Source organism: Ambystoma mexicanum, chromosome 5p, assembly GCF_040938575.1.
Source record: "Ambystoma mexicanum isolate Mex_15411 chromosome 5p, UKY_AmexF1_1, whole genome shotgun sequence".
Taxonomy (NCBI): domain Eukaryota; kingdom Metazoa; phylum Chordata; class Amphibia; order Caudata; family Ambystomatidae; genus Ambystoma; species Ambystoma mexicanum.
Window position 1 is genome coordinate 412371918 of NC_090930.1, and position 19808 is coordinate 412391725.

Here is a 19808-nt window from a genome sequence, read left to right on the forward strand (position 1 = left end):
TTCGACGCCAACCATCGCTGGGGGACTCAGCCGCCCAAGCTATCAGTGCTGACCCCCCCCCACTCCCCGCGGTCCTTGCTGGGACGCCCATCTATCGGAATGACCCCCGGCTTCGCCGAGGCCTGCAACAACAACGGACTTTGCGGGACCAGCACGACAGACCAAGCAGAGCGGGCGCTCCGATCCTTCGACAGCAGCAACGGCCGCTGCGGTGCCGAACGAAGCCTGGTGAACGGTATACGGCGGAGCCGGTAAGGAGGAAGGGGAGGAGGGGAGACGCGATCCTGAGACACCGAAACTTAGCAAACGGCACCCCGGGCTTACCGTCCGCCAGCCCGCCTACGCTTCCCCGACCTCTGCCAAGAATAACGGGGGGAAACACAAGAGCAGCACCCCCCCACACACCGGACATGGGCAAAGATAGGCTTAGAAGAACTGGAACCCAGAACACAATGGAACAATACACAACGCCTGCCCCGACATCTTCCACGGCCCAGAATAGAACCGATGAATCACCAGACCCTGAGGCCGACATATCCCTTAGGGACGTGATGAATGCTATCTCCAATTCTCGATCTGCCATGGAAGTCAAAATGGATAGCATCTGTACGGAGGTCTCTCTGCTGCGCCATGACCTGCAGAAATTATCATCTCGTACAGGGGAGGCGGAGGCGCGCATATCAGTGGCAGAAGACAATGTGAGAGGCATGGGCCAGCAAATGAATGCAGCACTAGGTCGCATTAAACTACTGGAGGAGAGGGTGGAAGAGGGAGAGGGCCGATCGAGAAGAAATAATATCCGCATCCTCGGCCTGCCAGAGAAAGAAGAAGGACCCAGCATGGAGCTGTTCCTCGAACAATGGCTCGCCGATTTATTCGCTCCTAAATCTCTCTCAAACTTCTTCTCAATTGAACGGGCACACCGGATACCAACTGGCAGACCAACTCCCGGAGCACCGCCACGAGCGATAATAGCCAAGATCCTAAATTACAGAGATCGCGACGCGATACTCCACATGGCAAGGACGAATGGAGCCATGACCTATAACGGCTCCAGGATAGCCTTCTTCCCCGACTTCACCAAAGAGGTACAAAGAGCAAGGCAATCCTTTGACACTCTCAAAAAGAGATTACAAGGGCTGAATGTGAAATATGGTCTGCTATTCCCAGCCCAGCTAAAAATCTTTCATAAGGGCACTACTGTGCATTTCACTGATCCAAGAGAGGCATGGAGCTGGGCAGAACGCAACCTAGAAGGTGAATGGGGCCCATGGAGAAGACAGGAAAACCGTAGAAATAGACCCCGACCAAACAGGCCACCAAATGAGCCGCCACAGCAACCGATGGAAGAAATAGCACAGAATGCCGACGCCTAAACACAACCGACAAACATACGGAGGCACGAGCAGGAAAGAACACTACTCAGAACGGCTGGCGGCTGCGTTAAGACACATCACGCAAGCCACCCCCCCGATTGCAATCGGTATAGAACAGACCCTGCAATCACCCGCCGTGGTACCACCAACCCACGGCGGCCTAAGCAAGTTACGGACTCTTCACTACGGCACCTCCACCGCCACAGTGACAAGAGATACCCCAAGTTCAACGGTTTGATTAAGTTTGGTTGTGTGGGCGACAGATGCTTCAGTTGGGGAAGGAGTATAGGGAGGGGGGTAAGTTGGGATTTGTTCACGTTCTATGCTGGCAACAAGGAAAGCACGGCTTAGACAAGCACGCTGAAATGGGAAGACAACAGGGCAGTCCAAACACCGATAGAGCAGGACTCCTCTCGTCTAAACTGCTACCAATGGCACAGACATACGAACAAGATAAGAAATGAGTGCGAAAGGGACAGACACCAAAAAACTTAACATCATGACATGGAATGTCAATGGCCTGGGAAGCAGTATCAAGAGAAGACTAGTAACACAATACCTGAATCGAAACAACCCGGACCTAATACTGCTTACTGAGACACATTTGGCCGGCACAAGATGCCAATTTTTCAAAAGAACCAAATACCGTACAGCAATACATGCAGGTTTCTCAATGGGCTCGAGAGGTGTGCTTATATTAATACACAAAAGAATCCCTATAGAGATATCCAACATAACCCAGGACACCGGAGGGAGATTTGTCCACATAAATGGAACGCTATGGAATCAAACCATTGCCATACTGGCGGTCTATGCTCCCCCGGCGCTCACAAATACCTTACTCGACGACATCACACCGATCATAGCCAACAACACCGCGGATATACTAGTTGTAGGTGGAGACTTCAATGATGTAATGGACATTAATCTAGATCGTACACATATCAGGGGGAGAAATCCGATGATACCGACGAAATTAGCCATCTTTGCCACAGCATTGGGACTGAAGGATGCATGGAGGGATCTGCACCAGATGGAGAAACAATACTCTTTCCATTCAGGCGCGCATGCATCGTTGTCTAGACTAGACTACTTCTTCCTCCCTGGTGTAGACATACATAAAGTAACGGAGGCAACACTCCAGCCCAGGGGGATCTCGGACCACTCACCGCTGAAGATCCTACTCGAAACAGAACGACCCAGGCCTCCACTGACTTGGCGCCTGAACTCGTATTATTTAGGGTTCAAAGAGTTAGTAGAAAAGATGCAGGAAGCCACTGTCTCATATTTCGAAACAAACCAGGACTCGATAGAGGACCTAGGAACCATATGGGAGGCGTACAAAGCAACCCTGAGAGGGGTAGTACTGAGCTGGACTGCTGCACACAAAAAAGCGCACAGGAAGGAGGTTGAAGACGCTGAAACAGAGGTCAGAAACGCTGAAGTGCGATATATAAACACAGGCGCATCAGATGACAACAGAGCCCTACAAGCGACACAAAAGAAGCTGCATGATGTCACACTTACCTGTGCGAAACAGGCACACAGGACAATGCGTACCAGGCTATACGAGACTGGAGACAAGGCCGGCAAAATGCTGGCGTGGCTGGAAAAAAGAGAGGAGGGTCAACACCAGATAAGATGTATCACTACCAGGAATGCAGAACAGACCTATACCGACTCAAGCATTGCTGAAACCTTTGCAGAGTACTATGAGGCATTGTACGCTCCCCCGACGACTGCACTGGATCCCAGCATCCTGGACACACTCACCATTCCACACCTAAGCGATACGCAAAGAGCGAGTTTGGAAACAGAGATTACAGAGGAAGAACTGTCGACAGCCCTATCCCAACTCCAAAATGGGAAAACCCCAGGGCCTAACGGCTTCCCAGTGGAAGCTTGGAAAAAGATCGGCAATGAGCACATAGTACCACAGATGCATAAAATGTTCCTATATGCCAAAGGTAAAGGAATTCTGCCCCCGGATCTGAGAAAGGCCACTATAGTGGTGATACATAAGGAGGGCAAACCAGCAAACATATGCAGCTCCTACAGGCCGATCTCACTTATAAACATAGAAGCTAAGATACTGGCCAAGACACTGGCTAACAGGCTCCAGACAGTCATACACACCCTTATCCATCCAGACCAATGTGGCTTTATGCCACGGAGATCCACACGAATGAATATCCACAGGCTACATGCCGCCATTGAGAAGTCTCCATCGCTGCGGGATGCACTAGCACTCCTCGCGATTGATTTCGAAAAAGCCTTCGATTCAGTCCACTGGGAGGCCTTGTGGAGCATTATGGGTAAAATGGGGTTGGGTGAGCAATTCATAGGCTGGGTCAAGCTGCTCTACAACACACCGACAGCTGAGATAAGGGTAAACGGGTGGACATCACGTAGTATTAACCTGGGTAAAGGGACCAGGCAGGGCTGTCCCCTTTCGGCAATGCTATTTGCACTGGCAATCGAGCCCCTGGCAATAATGCTGAGAGAATCACAGTTGTGGAAGGGGTTCCGGTGGGCCCGAGATTGGGAGGATAGGGTTTCCCTCTATGCCGACGATTTACTGATCTACATGAGTGATCCACTAGTATCATACCCCATCGTCACCCAAATACTAAATAGATACGGAGCATTTAGTGGTCTACGGGTAAACTATAACAAATCCATCCTTTTTCCGATCCAAGGAACTGATACGACAGCTCTACACAATTGCCCATATAGAGTAGAAACCGAGCATTTCAGATATCTTGGGGTACAGGTTGCGACGGACCTCACGCAATATGTTCCCCAAAATCTCCATCCAATCAGAGATAGATTTGCGAATGATGTGAAACACTGGATGACCCTACCCCTCACCCTGCTAGGAAGGGCGGCAATGTTTAAAATGCTCACTCTGCCACGATTCGTGTACATCCTCCAAAACGCCCCACTGTATGTACCCAAGATAGAATTCCTAAAAATAGATGAGACTCTCAGAAAGCTCCTCTGGGGTGGAGGGCATCCACGGATCGCGCTCAAAACCCTACAACGTTCCGCATGGGAAGGAGGTATAGGACTGCCCCACCTACAAACATATTATTGGGCAGCCCAGATGCCGGTGATAAATGATATCCTGCATAACAACCCTGAACTACCACATATTAAAGCGGATAGCCAGATGAGTGCCGGGCTCACCCCATTAGAGACCCTCTACAATAGTAGGGTACGCATGATCCCCAACACGATTAGAGCACATAGAACGCAAATATGGCTAGATGCACACAAGCACCTGGGATGGGATGGGAAACTCACGCTGGCACAGCCCCTATGGCGTAACAAACGTCTGCCGGAGCTAAGTAAAATCCCAAAATGGGCGACCTGGGAATCAGCTGGGATAACAAGGCTAGCAGACATAATACAAGATGGAGCAATAATACCATTCCAGACCCTGCAGGACAAATTCAACCTACCCCCCACAGAACACTTCCATTACAGACAAATACATCACGCACTTATCACATGTGAGATCGACCCACCGAACATTCCAGATTGCACACCAATTGAGAGAAACATCGTGGTAGATCGTATCGATAATAAAATAACCTCCACAATGTACAATGCAATAGCCTCTTTCGCCACAACGGAACTTACAGATCTGAAAGCAAAATGGGAAAGAGATGTGGGACCAATACAACCGGAAGAATGGATCAAAGCACTCATGTATCCGAGGGAAATTGCCATCTCGGCTAGAATCAGATTGATCCAACTCAAAATTCTACACAGGGTATACTATCCGAGAGAAGCTTTACATCAATGGGGGAGAGCAACTGATCCCAACTGTCTAAGGTGCCAACAGGCGAGGGGGACCTTTTTTCACATCTTGTGGGAATGCCCACGAATCCAAATTTTCTGGCAGAAATGTTGTGACAGGTTATCGGCAGTCATCGGCCGACGAATACCCATGGACCCCAAATTGCTATTACTAGGGATGGATGACGACCTAGACATCCCCCGATATGAGAAACTCATGCTGGCAACAACCACGGGACTCATAAAGAGGAATCTGGCCCAATTGTGGGGCTCACCCTTATCCCCTCAATGTGACCAATGGATAACAGACGTGGATATCTGTGTGCAAATGGAAATGAGAATATACACTACCAGAGGGTGCCCAGGGAAAGCACGCAAGATCTGGCAAAAATGGGAAGACACGTAGGGCTCTGCGAACTCATGAATAGACTTGACAGGGAAAGCACGCAAGATCTGGCAAAAATGGGAAGACACGTAGGGATCTGCGAACCCATGAATAGACTTGATAAACGTTTGGAGTCCTGCGAAGACTCATCTGCACAATGTATAATTTGGACGCCTAGTAACCCATTTCATGAAGGACCTAAAACTCTGAAACTTGCAATGTGCATGAAGAGATATGCTTAGTGATTGCCTGTATGCCCGAGCGATGACTTGTTATTAACTTGTATGTATATGTTTACGTTTATAAAATAAATAAAATATGTTAATAAAAAAAAAAAAACGCAGAGTGCATAATAACATGGCAACTACATAATTGTACAATATAAGTATGTCATTATAAAAATGGTCCTCATATATTCTTATCTCTGTAATGCATATCAGTATAATAAAGAATACATGGATGTGAGACCACGCCATTAATCTTTGACATACAAGTCAATATCAATTGACAAATGTGCAAAATCGCAGATAAAGTGCAAGTGCTTATACATTGCAATTCTGCAATAATGCCACAATGCAAATAAAGTTTAAGTGCCTATACAATACAAAGCTGCAATAATACAACAATGCATATGTTATGTTACTTGCCATTTATATAGCGCCTTATATATCATTGGTATGACCTCAAAGCGCTGGTAGGTTGAACGCCCACGGGAACCGCAGTTCAAGTCAGTAGAGAGAGAGAATGTTGTATGGTGCTTGGGCGCACCGGATATGTGCGCAGCTGGTATGGTTGTTTCATGGTAGCTGCTTCTTAGCGGGAGTTGTGGTGCTAGGGAAATCAGTTGGATGTGTTCAGTCTGGAGGATGGACACCTAGACTGAGTTCTGGCTGCGTTAGGCCGGTGGAGACGCCTAAACTAGCCGGAATGTGCTCAGCTAGCTTTGTTTTATTCGGATGATGTGTTCGTGGGTGATGTTAGTATGAGAACAGCTAGCCCGAATTTTTCATGGTATAGCTGTGTTCTAGTTGATAAATGGTGTATAGGAGAGTGTAAGCATAGTACTGTGATATGGTGGTTATCAGTAAAGCGCCTGCGACCAGACACAAGAGCAGGTCCGGGGGCATACAAAGCGGCATACGTGCATATAAAGCGACGGAAGGGATAGGGTACAGACAACGTGGGAATACATGTACATAGCATATATAGGAGATACAGATATGTACCATCCACATCGTCCGCACCTCCTGCAGCGCCTGCACCATCCATAGCAGCATCCGCACCATCAATGCCATCTGCACCATCCATAGCAGCATCGGCACCATCCATAGCAACATCGGCACCATCCGTGCCTCCGCGGCAACCGCACCATCCATTCTATCTTCGTCATCCATTCTGCCACGCCGTTCGTTCCATCTATTCCATCTGTTGTATCCACTCTATCTGTTCCATCTACTCAGCCCGTTCCATCTGCTCCATGCGTTCCATTATTTCCATCACCCAATATGTCCCATTCATCCATTCATTTCCATCTTTGCATGCCGCTCCATCTGTTCCAACGACTCTACTTGTTCGTTCCGTCCACTCACCCGATCTATCAACGCCATATAATAAAGTGTATAATGCCTATATATACACTGCACATTTGTATATATCTGTGCTGTGCAACAATGCATAGTGCTTACTCTTATTGCACATACAGTTATGTCTAAACAGCCAAAGAAGATATATCCGACCACAGTACAATATATGGAAAAATAAACCATCATCCATGCTGTAAAGAATGCAGATGCACATAGATGGATCACCCCGATCCATAATAATGCACAGGGTTCCACACAATAAAACAACTTGTTTTTCGTTACATGCTACGTGTGCAATGGCCCTTAAGCACTACTGCGATTGTGGCAATTAGTGATGAATGATTCAAATCTCTCCGTCGCTGATGGCAATCATAATGCAACGCAGATGTAATGCATTGTTCGCTGCATCAGTGCCATCATTATGCCGGTGGCATTAGCATCATATATGATGTTCAAATAAACAAGTGTTCAATGCGCAAAAGCAATGTTTGTGTTAAAAATTATGATTAACTTAATTCCTTAAGTGGTTCAGATCAATTGTTTGTAAAGTAGAAAATATTTAAGGCTTGGCATTAGTATTACCGAAGACATTAGTTACAAATTATCGTTTTTACACATGTGCAATTAGTTGGATAGCAGCGTGGCAAAATTAACTGGTTATTAAGTGCGCAATTCTGCAGTCTACTGTAAGGCAGTGTTTTGAAAAGATTTTGAATAGCGTGGCAGTTTGGTTGCATTTCTAAATGTCTGTACTGCGTAATGACTGTGCCCAGTAATGTTAAGGGTACATAAACAATCATGTGGAGTCCATTAGATTCTATTCGTTTCCAGGATGCCAACCAAGCACTTTATGTACTGCCCACTCTTCTGAATACGTATAAACGGCATGTCCAGCAAGTAGTTTATTTTTGTTATTTACATAACAGAAAATTTGGAAACAATGTATATAACGCTTTGAATATCGCAAAATGATGTTCTTCAATGTTCATATTCGATAAAACCATAGATGTGCGATTGTATTACTACAACTTTTTTCTGAATTACCACCATAATGTAAAAAATTGTATATTCATATTCTAGGTAACCAATAATAAATGTGAATACAAATAATTTGAGTGTGAACAATAATCATCAGAAGGAACATATTGATGAGGGATTGTGGGTCCTGCTGAAGATCCCGGTTATGCATTTCCATGAGGGATTGAAACGTACATGTAGACACAGCTTGATGTACCATACTCATCCTCGCCTTTCAGAGCTACTCTGCTGTTTTGTTGCGATGACTAAATGACTTGATAGTTTCTCTTTCTACTGTGCATGTAGGCATTTTTTTGTTTAGGCACGCCACTTCGTCATTTAGCACATTTCATTCCCCATGAATGTGCTTGTTAGCATAGTGCATAATATTGTTGGCGTTATCTTTTCCCTTTATCTCGAGATACTTTGTGCTTTGAAAAAGGATGAATCGTTAAAAATAAGCAAGTCAATACATGGTTTTGTGCAGACCTAAGGGTCTTAATTGTCTCTAATTACAAAGACCAAGACTATGTAACCAGCTCAAGGAGGGCCCCAGGAGTTGGAGCCCCCAAAGTCTAGAATGCAGGTTTGACTGGGTGCAACATCGCAGAGACGGATTTGTATTTGGAGACCCTAGAGGAGACCAGCATCCCTACTGAACAGAAAACTCCAAAACTATTATTTGATCCATTTTGACACTGTCAATCTGGACCAACCCAAGGAGAGAATACTGGTTGCGTGATCGATAAACTGCTATTCTCACAGCCTTTTTTCCTCATCGCCTTTCACTTATAAATAAAGCCATATTTAAACATACTCCTTGAATCACGTTTCAATGATCAGCAACAGCATCAACGTGGCCAAAAGGCAAAACTAATTTGGACAGTTATAGGAAATCAAATCTCCGGTTGGACTCCTTTCTATATCATGGTATAGCGTGTGGCGAGGCCGGGCAATGATACAACTGAGGCAGCTAAAGAAAAGATCCAACCAAGCTGTAATTCAAAGATCATCTCTGAATGGAGTTGGTAAAATGCCTGCATATGCTCTAGGGGAACGACTAAAATACAGGACAGCCATGGAAAACACGTCAGGGATTTGCCAACACAAAGTGAGGGGATCAACGAGTTCTTAATCTCGAAAGTGGTGTTTAAATCAAAAAAATGTAAATCTGTCCTCATCCCACCACTGCCGTCTACGCTCACCAGCTAGATGCTTTAAAAATCTTATCTTAAGCACTGCTGTAAGCCCACAGTCTAGGCAACACAAGGTGCCTGGGTAGCATCCACTTGCCATGCAGGTTATGCCTACTGCAAACTACATTTAGTCTGTTAAGGCAACGCTACATTGGGTGGGTTCTCGGGCCTATAGGCCCACTTGAGCTGCCGGTAGAAGGAATCCTTCTCTGATACTTTGATCCGTCTGTCTTTTTACAGGTGGGTTGTGGAAGGAATTCTTGAACATATGCATCTTGGCACGTTCATTCTGAGTTTCCCCCGGTTAACCTAGTTTGGGTGGTTTTTTGCCACATGGGAGAGAACTGGGTGGCATTTCTCCAGCCTCTTCATCCAAGCCCTCTAAATCTGTGTGGTTCTTGCTTCACTGGCACAATGTTCTTAGGAGGAAAGACTAGTACCCCCTGGGGTTTGACAGATATCCACATTGGGTTGCATGCCGTCATTGGGCTGCAACCCTGACAATCGGACACGTTATGGTATTTTATATTTGAGAACTGTCAAATGTGCCAGATAGTTACTGCTTAGAAATTAATGCAATACAGCAGGTTCACAGCTGTAATCAATGCAACACATTAGGGAACAACATTTCAAGTGGCAAGCTAATAGCCAGCCACACCCATTCATCACCAAATTAATCAACTCATAATTTTCTATCAACTCCGTACCTTGCAACCTGAAGGAATCTTGGGTACTCCCACTTCTCAAGAAACAAACACTGACCCGACTATACCAACAAATTATAGGCTGATCACCACTGTCCCTTTCCTCTTAAAAATTCTAGATAGGGTTGCATATCTGCAAATACAAGACTATCTAGAGTCAAACTACTAGGAACCCGACAATCTGGCTTTAGACCGCAACATGGAACGGAAACTGCTCTTGTTGACCTCAAGAGTCAAATTGATGAAATAAAAGAAAGGAAAATGGCCGCTCTACTCCTTCTAGACCTGTCAGCGGCCTTTGACCTGGTTGACCATAAGGTACTCTGATCATCTAGCCACGGCAGCTCACTTCTATAGCACCTCCATCACCTGGATCCAATCATTCCTCAACAACAGGACCATGCTGGTCTTCTTACCTTTGACAGAAGCTGACCCCATACCCATTCACCTGCGGCGTGCCACAAGGCTCATGCATCTCACCCACTTTGTAGAATATCTTTTCAAAGCCATTGTTTGATAAATTGGACCATCTGGATGTTACTTACACGAATTACACAGATGACACCCAGATACTCCTACCCCTATCGGGTAATTATGACACAGATGTAGCCCGGATTAACAAAATCTATACCATCATTCAGGCATGGATGGCCCTCCACAGCCTGTGCCTGAATGATCAGACAGAAATCCTCCAGGTTGGCTCGCCTACCAACCTAAAAAAACTCAGCCCTAAACATACCAGCATAAGCATAGACGCAAACATCCCCACTGCCAAAGATGTAAAACTCTAGGGTTCTACTTTGATGCTAACTCTAATCTAACCAAACAGGTGAATATGACCGCCTCAGCCACCGCCTACAGAGGCAAGCTGTTTAGGTCTTGCAGACCCCTACTGTCATCTAACAGCTGCCTAATACTAGCTAGAGCACTCATACAGTCCAAACCGGAGTATTGCAATGTCCTTTACTTAGGCGCCAACAAATCTATACTCAATAAATTACAGAGCTTGCAGAACAATGTGCTTAGAGCCGCACTAAGCATATCCAGAAGAGAACATATTACAGCCACTAACTAGAAAACGCTCTAAATGGCTTTCCATTCAAGAAAAAAAAATGACCTGAAAGCCCTCTGCCTCACCCACAAAGCACTAAATCACTGAGCTCTGCCCTACCTCACTGACAAACTCAGTGCGAGATCATCCACTCGCACCACAAGGTCCACTAATACACTCTTAGTGGTACCCAGCTACAACCTCAAAAAAGCAGGTGGCTCTAGTTTCCCAGTCTTGGCCTCCCAATTATGGAACACACTCCCACCTAACATTACATCTATCCAAGTATTTGAAAAATTCAGAAGTAGTGTCATCACCCCCTACTTAACAAAAACTAACCTACCCCTTTCACTCTATCATGCACCCTGACTAGTCTAAAACGAACCAGATTCTTATGTATCTAATGATGTGTTTCCTTTGTGCTCTCCTACCCTGTAGCACGTATCATATGCACTATGGTGTATGAAATGTAACCCTCTACTGTGTAAGAACTCAAATACTCTGTATATACTGTAACATGTATTTTTGTACTTGCCAGTGCCCAGATACCCCTGGGTCAGGCGCGCTATACAAGTAAAATAAACAAACAATAAAAACACATCAATTCTATACATCACATAGCACACAATTTCTTACTCGCCAAGAGTCAAATTTTACTAGCCAATGGCTAGAGGCCAGCGCAAATTGTGTACCCTGCAACAACACATGTTCAGCAGTAATTCAAATTTTGTGTATAGAAGTGTGTGTCTTTATACTTAAAAAAGTAAGGCTTACCACAGGCAAAATAAATGTATGCATCAGTGGGACAGCACACCTAAGTACTTAAGCTATGCTGAAGAAAATAGAAAAAACGCATTCACTATTTTTGAGCACAGAAATTCTTGACCCACCCCTGTTTGGACAAGCCGCCAAGCCAGTCCAGTGAAAACACAAAGCGCTCCTTCAGCTGCAACAAGCTAGAGGTAGCTCGATCCATAAAAAGAAATGACACAAAGAAATGGTGAAGAGCCAGTGACAGAGCAAAACGAAGGAATATGTTCTATTTCTACCAGTTTACAGCAAACCGAAAGGCTTACAGCAAACCGTGAGGTCAAGTGTTGGGCACATAAAGAAGGGCAAAGACACGTGGGAGGTGTGTGCTATGTTTAACTTGGCCAATTTATTGTGTACGGCTATGACAGTGATTCCAGCCCTGCTAAAGGTTTTCTCAAGAGTTAGAACAGAAGCAGGCTGATCGAGAAAGTAGTCTACAGTATATACTCTGAAGAAACACTTTACTGCTAATACATATAAGTTAAATGCAATGTCATCTTTCAAGTTTATGTAACTCGTTATGAGCAATAAAAAGAAAAAAAAATGTCTATACCTGGTAATCTGTTACACCATCCCACGACTCAACAGATAGTTGTCTGCCACCAAACCATCTTCCATTGAGCGCTGCGATGCACAAATCGGCTTCTTCCGTCTCTTTAAAGGACACAGACGCCACACCATCTGGATGTCTCTAACAGAAACAAAGCAAATACTCTTTACAATAAATTCAACAAATGGGCCCGCAACATGCATCACAATCGATAGTCTCAAACTTTGCCATTGTCAATACTATAGAAGACTCCGTAACAGATGAACAGTTCGTTGACTGGACATACACAGGTAAAACTAGGACAGATCGCGCATATGGTGGCGCCCCAAACATTGGGTAATAACCTCTAGAGAAATGCGTGAAGGGAAGCAAAAGGAAAGAAAGACCATTAAGCAACATTAGGCCAGAAGCAGGCTGGGCTGGATGAAGGGAGACATTAAAAATGACAGGCAATGGGAAATAACAAATCCATAATGCGAGGACGGTTCCGTGTGAGGGGTTTGGAAATTGAAAGGGAGATAAGGAGTCAAACAAGACAGGCAGCCAGAGGGTGCGTTTAGGATGAATGGGGATGATACAAGTGGCTATGCAAGAAAATACCAACATTAATAAGGAGATAATCTCCAAAAGCAGCCTCTTTTATGGAAAAAGTTATGAAATCCTTGAATTAATCCTTCCCGGCAGCACTGTGTCCAGAAACTTAAGAGAAAGTTCAAGATAGCAGTTCTGCGAGGTAGTCCAGTGGTCCCGTTCATGGATCATTCTTACAGTTCACGGATGGAAATAATGACAATAGATTATGGGTTTCAAGCATCTGACATGTTGATTCGGAAGACGGTCAGATAAATCAGGGAGTAAAGGGCTCCAATCTGATATATGTTTAGCAGTGAGGATATAATGTGCTCCCATTGAGAAGATGATGCCATTTGTCATGGGTTCAATACCCAGATAGGGCCAGCTCAACCATTCACTCCCCGCCCCTCCTCCCCATGTGATAAACCAAGTACCACATTGTGGATAATAATTAACAAATTACCAAGTGCTCAGAAACTGGTTTTCTGGTAATAGCGGTGCTGCATAAAACACCCAAAAAGCTGCAATCTGTAGTCACAGATCAAGGCAAGGCTGACTCGGGCCTTCATCGACCACATGTCGATATATTGAGTATCATTACAATTAGGCAATAATATCTATTAATATTAGAGCACTAAGGAGCAGGCAGTACACACCATGAAGTGTTATATTACAATGTGGCATGATCCATAAATTCCCACTGCAAAGAGAGCAAAAAACCCAAGGACATCAAAAGAGCGGGAGCAGAGTAAGTGTTTTCTAGACCGGTCATGACACAAACCAGAGCTGGAATATTAAATGTATTTCATATTCAAACAGCTGAATGATCTCAATTTTGGACACGCACACCCACACACAAACAACTGCAAGAACAGGTCGAAAAAAACGAATATTAAAGTCAGTGAATAGAATTCTAAAATCCCTCGCAGAGTTGGTTTACTCAAAGATTATATTGAGCATACCCAGTCCTCTTAAAAGGTGAAAATCGAACTATACCGACCCATAATGAGACCGGTAACTCAGAGAACCACTCCCTGCCTGAACACTTGAGCAAAGTGCAGAACTTTAGCACCTCATTACCAGAGCGTGTGCAAAAACTCGAATCCATTCTGCATCTCCTCTTCAATGTACCAGAATCCCAGAGCTTTACCAAACCACCCTGCTTAACTTGTCTACATGCAAAATTGTCCAGAGAAAAGCCACCTCGTCTCTTACGAATGAGGCCCCTCAGACTGCATCAACCTGCAGATGAACCCTTACTGCCAATAAAGCATTGGCAAAGCTAACAGTTCTGGCATTAATGTAGGTATTGCGATAATGGTACTACCTGGCCATAAGATTTATTCATAGTTTTATATACAGGGAAAAACAATGCTCTTTTTTAGCAAGTACGACAGATAAGATATCAGATTTGACAGGAAGCAGTGAGCTTTTTACAATGGGGCGAGTTTGAGTGGCATTCTGACCAATAAATGGAACAGTGACCAGGGACAATACATGGGTGAACATACATAGGACCATCAGACATTTTGAAGTGCAGTTGAAGTGCAGGTAGTCTGTACGGCCAGATGTGTTAGGGATGATGGATGAAGTGCTAGTGATGAGTAAAGGCAGCAAAAGTGAGGACCATGGGCAGGTTAGTGGCGAGGGAAACATGTTCCCTTGTGTTAGAACAGTTTTTCTGAAGTCCAACTAAGGTTTTAGTAAAATCATACAACCAACACAGTACAAGACTCCACTCTTAGTATAATGATGTACCACTTGAGTTCATCGTAGCGTAGACAGAGGAGCCCGGCTTATCTTGGGAGGGAAGAGAAGGCTGTAGGAAGCTACAAGGAACTTATAATATACCAAGGGTTCAACAGAAACACTGACAACCAAAAATATTATACAAAATAAAGATTATAAATACAAGTTAGGCCAAGTGAAGTCTTAGGTAAGTACTTTGTCATAGAGTCAAACACATTATAAAAACACAACACACTGCTTCAAGGTACACAGACCAAAGCAGAAACCTAGTTCAGAATACTAACAGTATTTCTAGGGAAGTCAGACCTCATCAAACATTTATTATAGGACACACCTATTCACGGGGAGTAAAAGCATGAGTTACATTCCGATTACTTTCAGTAATACAATGGTAGTAGACCCTAGCAGTTGTGTAGTGACACTCAGTTAAGGAATCACTTAGTAAACCAAGGTGCAGGGGTTGATGAGGCGGTGATGGGTGGCACTTCCTCTTTTTCGCCAGAGGTTGATCCGGGGCCACCGGGGGCATCCTCTTCTGAATTTATGATACCAACATGTGCAGGTTTGAGAGTATGCCCAGCGATACATCTCTTGGAGCCAGTTCAGCAGGCTTACTAAGCCCCACGCCGCCAGCATTTCCGTTGTCCCAGACGTCCTCATGGATTGTGTATATGGACTCCTGGTCCTCGTCCGAGGACGAAACATCAGTTCCTTGGAGTGCGACTCAACCTGAGGACTCCTCGTCACCCCCTACCCCCTTTTTGCATCCTGAAGGGTCTGATTCGGGCTTGGCTGCGGCATCCTCTTTTCCGGTGTCCTCTCCACAGGCCCGGCGGAGGCCTCCTGCCTCGGCGGCAGGGGCACTGGGCAAAGCCAGGGCTAATTTGACCGGGTCAGCCTTTTTGGCCTTCAAGAGTGCAGCCGCTACCATCTCGATCGTCAACGACTATTTTTCCTATGCCATCTGGGCCTTTATCAGCAGGTTGGAAGCCCTTAGGTTTCATGGACTTCTCCCGCAGCTTATCCGAGTTGGCCGATTTCCTCTTTGAGGAGGAGCTGGATCGATGGCTGGCAATGGAGGCAGATGGTGAGGTTGAATGCGCCCTGTGCATTGCGGGACCCGCTTGCACAGCGACCCCAAAGGAGACGGACTTGCAGTGCTTGGCCTTGTCTTGGGCCCCCACGGATGGGGCACCCTCAATGGACTTCGAAGCCTGCTCCTTGGAACAGCCAGTCCTGGGTGAGGCACGCCCCTGCCCCTGCTTGGGGGTACGGGGTAGAGGCCCTCGCGCTGAGCCACGCCACCAGTCTACTGTGATGATCTTTCATGGCTCTCTTGCTGAACCAGAGGCAGATCTCGCATTCTCCTTCTCGGTGTCCGAGAAGGAGATATTAGAGGCACTGAATGTGTTTGTCTTCTACAAACACGTTCCGCAGTTGGAACAGAGCTTGAAAAGGGAGCTTCCCTCTTTCTTTTCTTCTGACATGGTCCGGAGTAGGCCTGATAGCCTCCTGGAACTTTAGACAAATACGCCCTTGAGTGGCGCAAAATTCACTTGTCGGCCGATGCAGAGAAAGAGCGCACAAATAAACGTAGAATAGCTCACGGAGCAAAACTCGAGGACTCCTGACACTTGAACGTGCGGTAAAAATCTGAAGATGGCTGCCAGAGGCGGGGCTTAGGGAGAGGGCAGTCATTGGCTGGTGGCAGTATGACCCAGAGATCAGCGATTGGTTTAGAGGAGAAATACAGTTTTTAAGTGAAAGTGAAAGTGAAACTGTTTTTTCTTTTACAGAGGATTACCGGCCTGACGACAGGGGAATATTCATGAGCATGTGATCCATGCCAGACCCCATGTTGGAGAATATGGAGCTTCTGGTCGGGAACAAATCTTCCAAGGGGCCCCCATCACATAAGCAGACAAGCTTAAACCTTTATCTTTTACATTTATCAGCAGGGATAAAATGGTAGAACACATCCTCAATGTTAGTTTAGCAGCATGTGTAGTAACTGGACTTTCAAAGTTTTGCATTCTGCAGTAGACTGATCGGCAAGTAGCTCGGTGAAACATTGGACTGGGTATCTACAAGAAGTGTTTCCTTAAAAGTGAATTGGAACCCTAGAAGGAATGTGTTGAAAATCGAACATTAATACCTGAAATGGAAAACCAAAACATCGAACAAACAACTCAAAAAGTGAAAACGGAAATTAAAATATAATTAAGGAAAAAGGACTTGAGAAAATACTAGAGCTATAAATATCAGGGTACGGGGAGCGGGGGAGAAATGACACCGCGATGTACATTGGCGAATGTGTGACTTACACTATTAGCAGGAAAGAAATATACATGAAGATTTATGATAATTCATGTTTATGGAGGTACTGAGGTGATTAATTGCCTGATCAAAGAAAAGGGAAAATGTAAATGGTAAAACGATTGTTAGCTAAAATAGGCAAAACACACAGGGCAAAACTAGAAGATGATTTAAAAACAAGAAAGAGAAGTGCTTGTGGTAGGCATGTTGGGGAGAATTCTCAGAAATGTGCTAATTCCCCTTCTACCTTAGAGACCCCGAGCTATTTTTGCTGGACTTTAGAACTTATAATTTCTAACCTGGAGAGAGTGAGACCTTTGTCCCACTCATGTATTTTTCTGTGATTTGGACTCTGTTTCTTTTTGACTTTGGAGTCCGACAAACTCAATAGGCATCATCTTTACATTGTGACACACAGCACCTTCAGTGCAGTGACACGGGGAAGTCTCTTAGATTTCCCAAAGGTTTAAATACCTTCTATTGGTGAAACTACTGTTTCCAAGAGCAGTGAAGTGAAATTGACTTTACTTACATTTTGTAACTTTCTAGACCCAGAACACACTATCTTACCATAGGGTGCTGGAGGGGCTACTTCGTATCCCCTTTGTCAAGTTTCTCATGTAACATTTTTAGGTAACCCTTTCTACAATTCATGGCTGGTGGCAGTGATTTACTTTTTCCTACCATTGTGTTTTTACGGCGGGCTGCAATTGCAGCTGCAGTAAGACACCCAAGGGTGCCCATTTCGTCAAAATGGCCCTGGTCTTCTTTTTTCACCATTTCTTGTTGGAAAGGTCCTTCTTGGGATGTACTCTGCGCGCCAAACCAGGTTTGGTCCCTTTGTTTGTTTTGTCTTTGGCAGGATTCACTGGTGAAGCCCGCCTCTGGCTCCAGCATGTCTAGCAGTACGTGAGAGAGGTGCCCGAAAAGCCCTGTGCTTAATCCCCTTGGTTACAGGAATGCACCCAAAGGTGATTGGCCGGCTGGCTGTCCTCAGAGGACAGCCACCATGCTGTGTGATTACAGCTAGGCTGCAAATGAATGGGAGAAACCTGGATAAAAGGCGAGGCATTTTGCTTGGAAGGCAGAGTCGACCACTGGACGAAGGAATCCAAAGAAGAACTTGGAAGAGACACTTGCTGCAAATCCTGGACCATTGGTTTGCCCGGTGAAGCCCTGCTGCATTGCTGAAGCTACGAATTTGCCTCAACTAGAGAAGCCCTACAACGGATTACTTCTCTGCTTGGGTTGGTGGGACCAATCAACCCCAAAGTGAACTCGTCTGGACCTCCTCTCGGAGCTGGCTGTACTTCCATTGCTGCTGCAGGAACCAAAGTGCCAGGGAGAGGAACACCAGATCGAGTGCATCGCTTTTAAGTCGGACCCGAGCTCCAGGAAGATCCTGCAGACTCCCATGAAGCAGGACTGACCAAGCCTGAGACACCTCAACAGATTGCTGGACCCCAGATGCGGGGAAAGTCCATAAAGGTATCCGAGAACCGCAGTGGTGCTGTTTGCGAGAGACGCGAGGAGCTGAAACCGCGAAGTGCCGCTGATCCGAAGTTTGCCCATTGCTGCCACCGACCTTCCTTTCGTAGACGTCCTCCCTCTTGTCCCCACGACTGAGGCCCAGGAACACAGGATCTGCCGACCTACACAGGAACAGAAGCCACCTGGAAGCAGTTTTTCTTCTAACCAAAGGTACTGTAAAACTAAGAGGACTTACCACTTGTCGTGTAACCTTGCTAACTCTCTGTTGAGACTTGTCTTGGTTGCCCTTGCAGAGTTGCTTGCAGCTTTGCCCCTCAAAGGCCTCCCAGCGTGTGGCCCCACAGTGATTTCTTTTTCTACAAACATTTCTAAAACATTGTGCAAGACTTTTTTCCTAGCTGCAAGAAGTGCTTCGGCTCAACTAGAGTTTTGTTCAGCTAACACTGGCTCCCTGAAAGACTCGTACCTCCGACTTTGTTCTTTGCCTTTCCCCCAGGAAAGGGTTTATTTACTTTGCATTGGAGGGTTTAAAAAGTACTTACCCGCTTAAGAATATTTGTTAACCATTGTTTTCTCCCTCTGAAACTTTTCACTTTTGATCTCACACTCAGTATTGCTCTAAATGTGCCAGTGATAAATCAATGTCCACAGCGTCCTAGTTATTTAAGTCGTGTGAGGGTGTAGAAGTGTCTGTGTGCCATCCCCCATGGGTATCAAAGTGAAACAGAGTGTATTTATTGAAGTATATTTTGTGTTATAGGATTGCTCCCTTCTTAAGAAGGCTTATTCAACCGACTGTTAAATTAATAATTGTTGAATAACCGTCACTGAAACTCTGTAACAACCCTACAGCTCACATTGACCCCTCTTGAGATAGGCCTGGCAGCTCAGTTAGTCTACCAACTCGTGTAGTACATGCTTATACCAAGGCTGGTGCAGTCTCCCACATGGTACTGCATACCATCTTGCCTAACACATTTATTACTACAATTTGTGTTTCCATTAACACAAAATATTATTAAGACCATGTGAAACAAAAATAAAGTATTTAAGCTGCAGTAAACACTAAAATTCCTAGAATTCACATTAGACACCATTTATTTAAAACACGTAAAAAATGTAAACAATGTGTTGTAGCTTGAAAGGTTAGTAGACAGGGTGCGGGCAGGTTGTAGTATTAGATAAAAGTCTTTATTGAAC

The 19808-nt window shown here is 45.2% G+C and overlaps 1 protein-coding gene across 1 annotated transcript in view; it reads right to left on the bottom strand.

The window, feature by feature from the left end:
* Positions 1–19808, bottom strand: part of HTATSF1 (HIV-1 Tat specific factor 1) — a 456325-nt gene that overhangs the window by 59924 nt on the left and 376593 nt on the right. The window contains exon 8 of the mRNA XM_069612801.1: positions 12483–12620. Within this exon, the coding sequence (XP_069468902.1) occupies positions 12483–12620 (138 nt within the window). The remainder of the gene's footprint in view (positions 1–12482; positions 12621–19808) is intronic.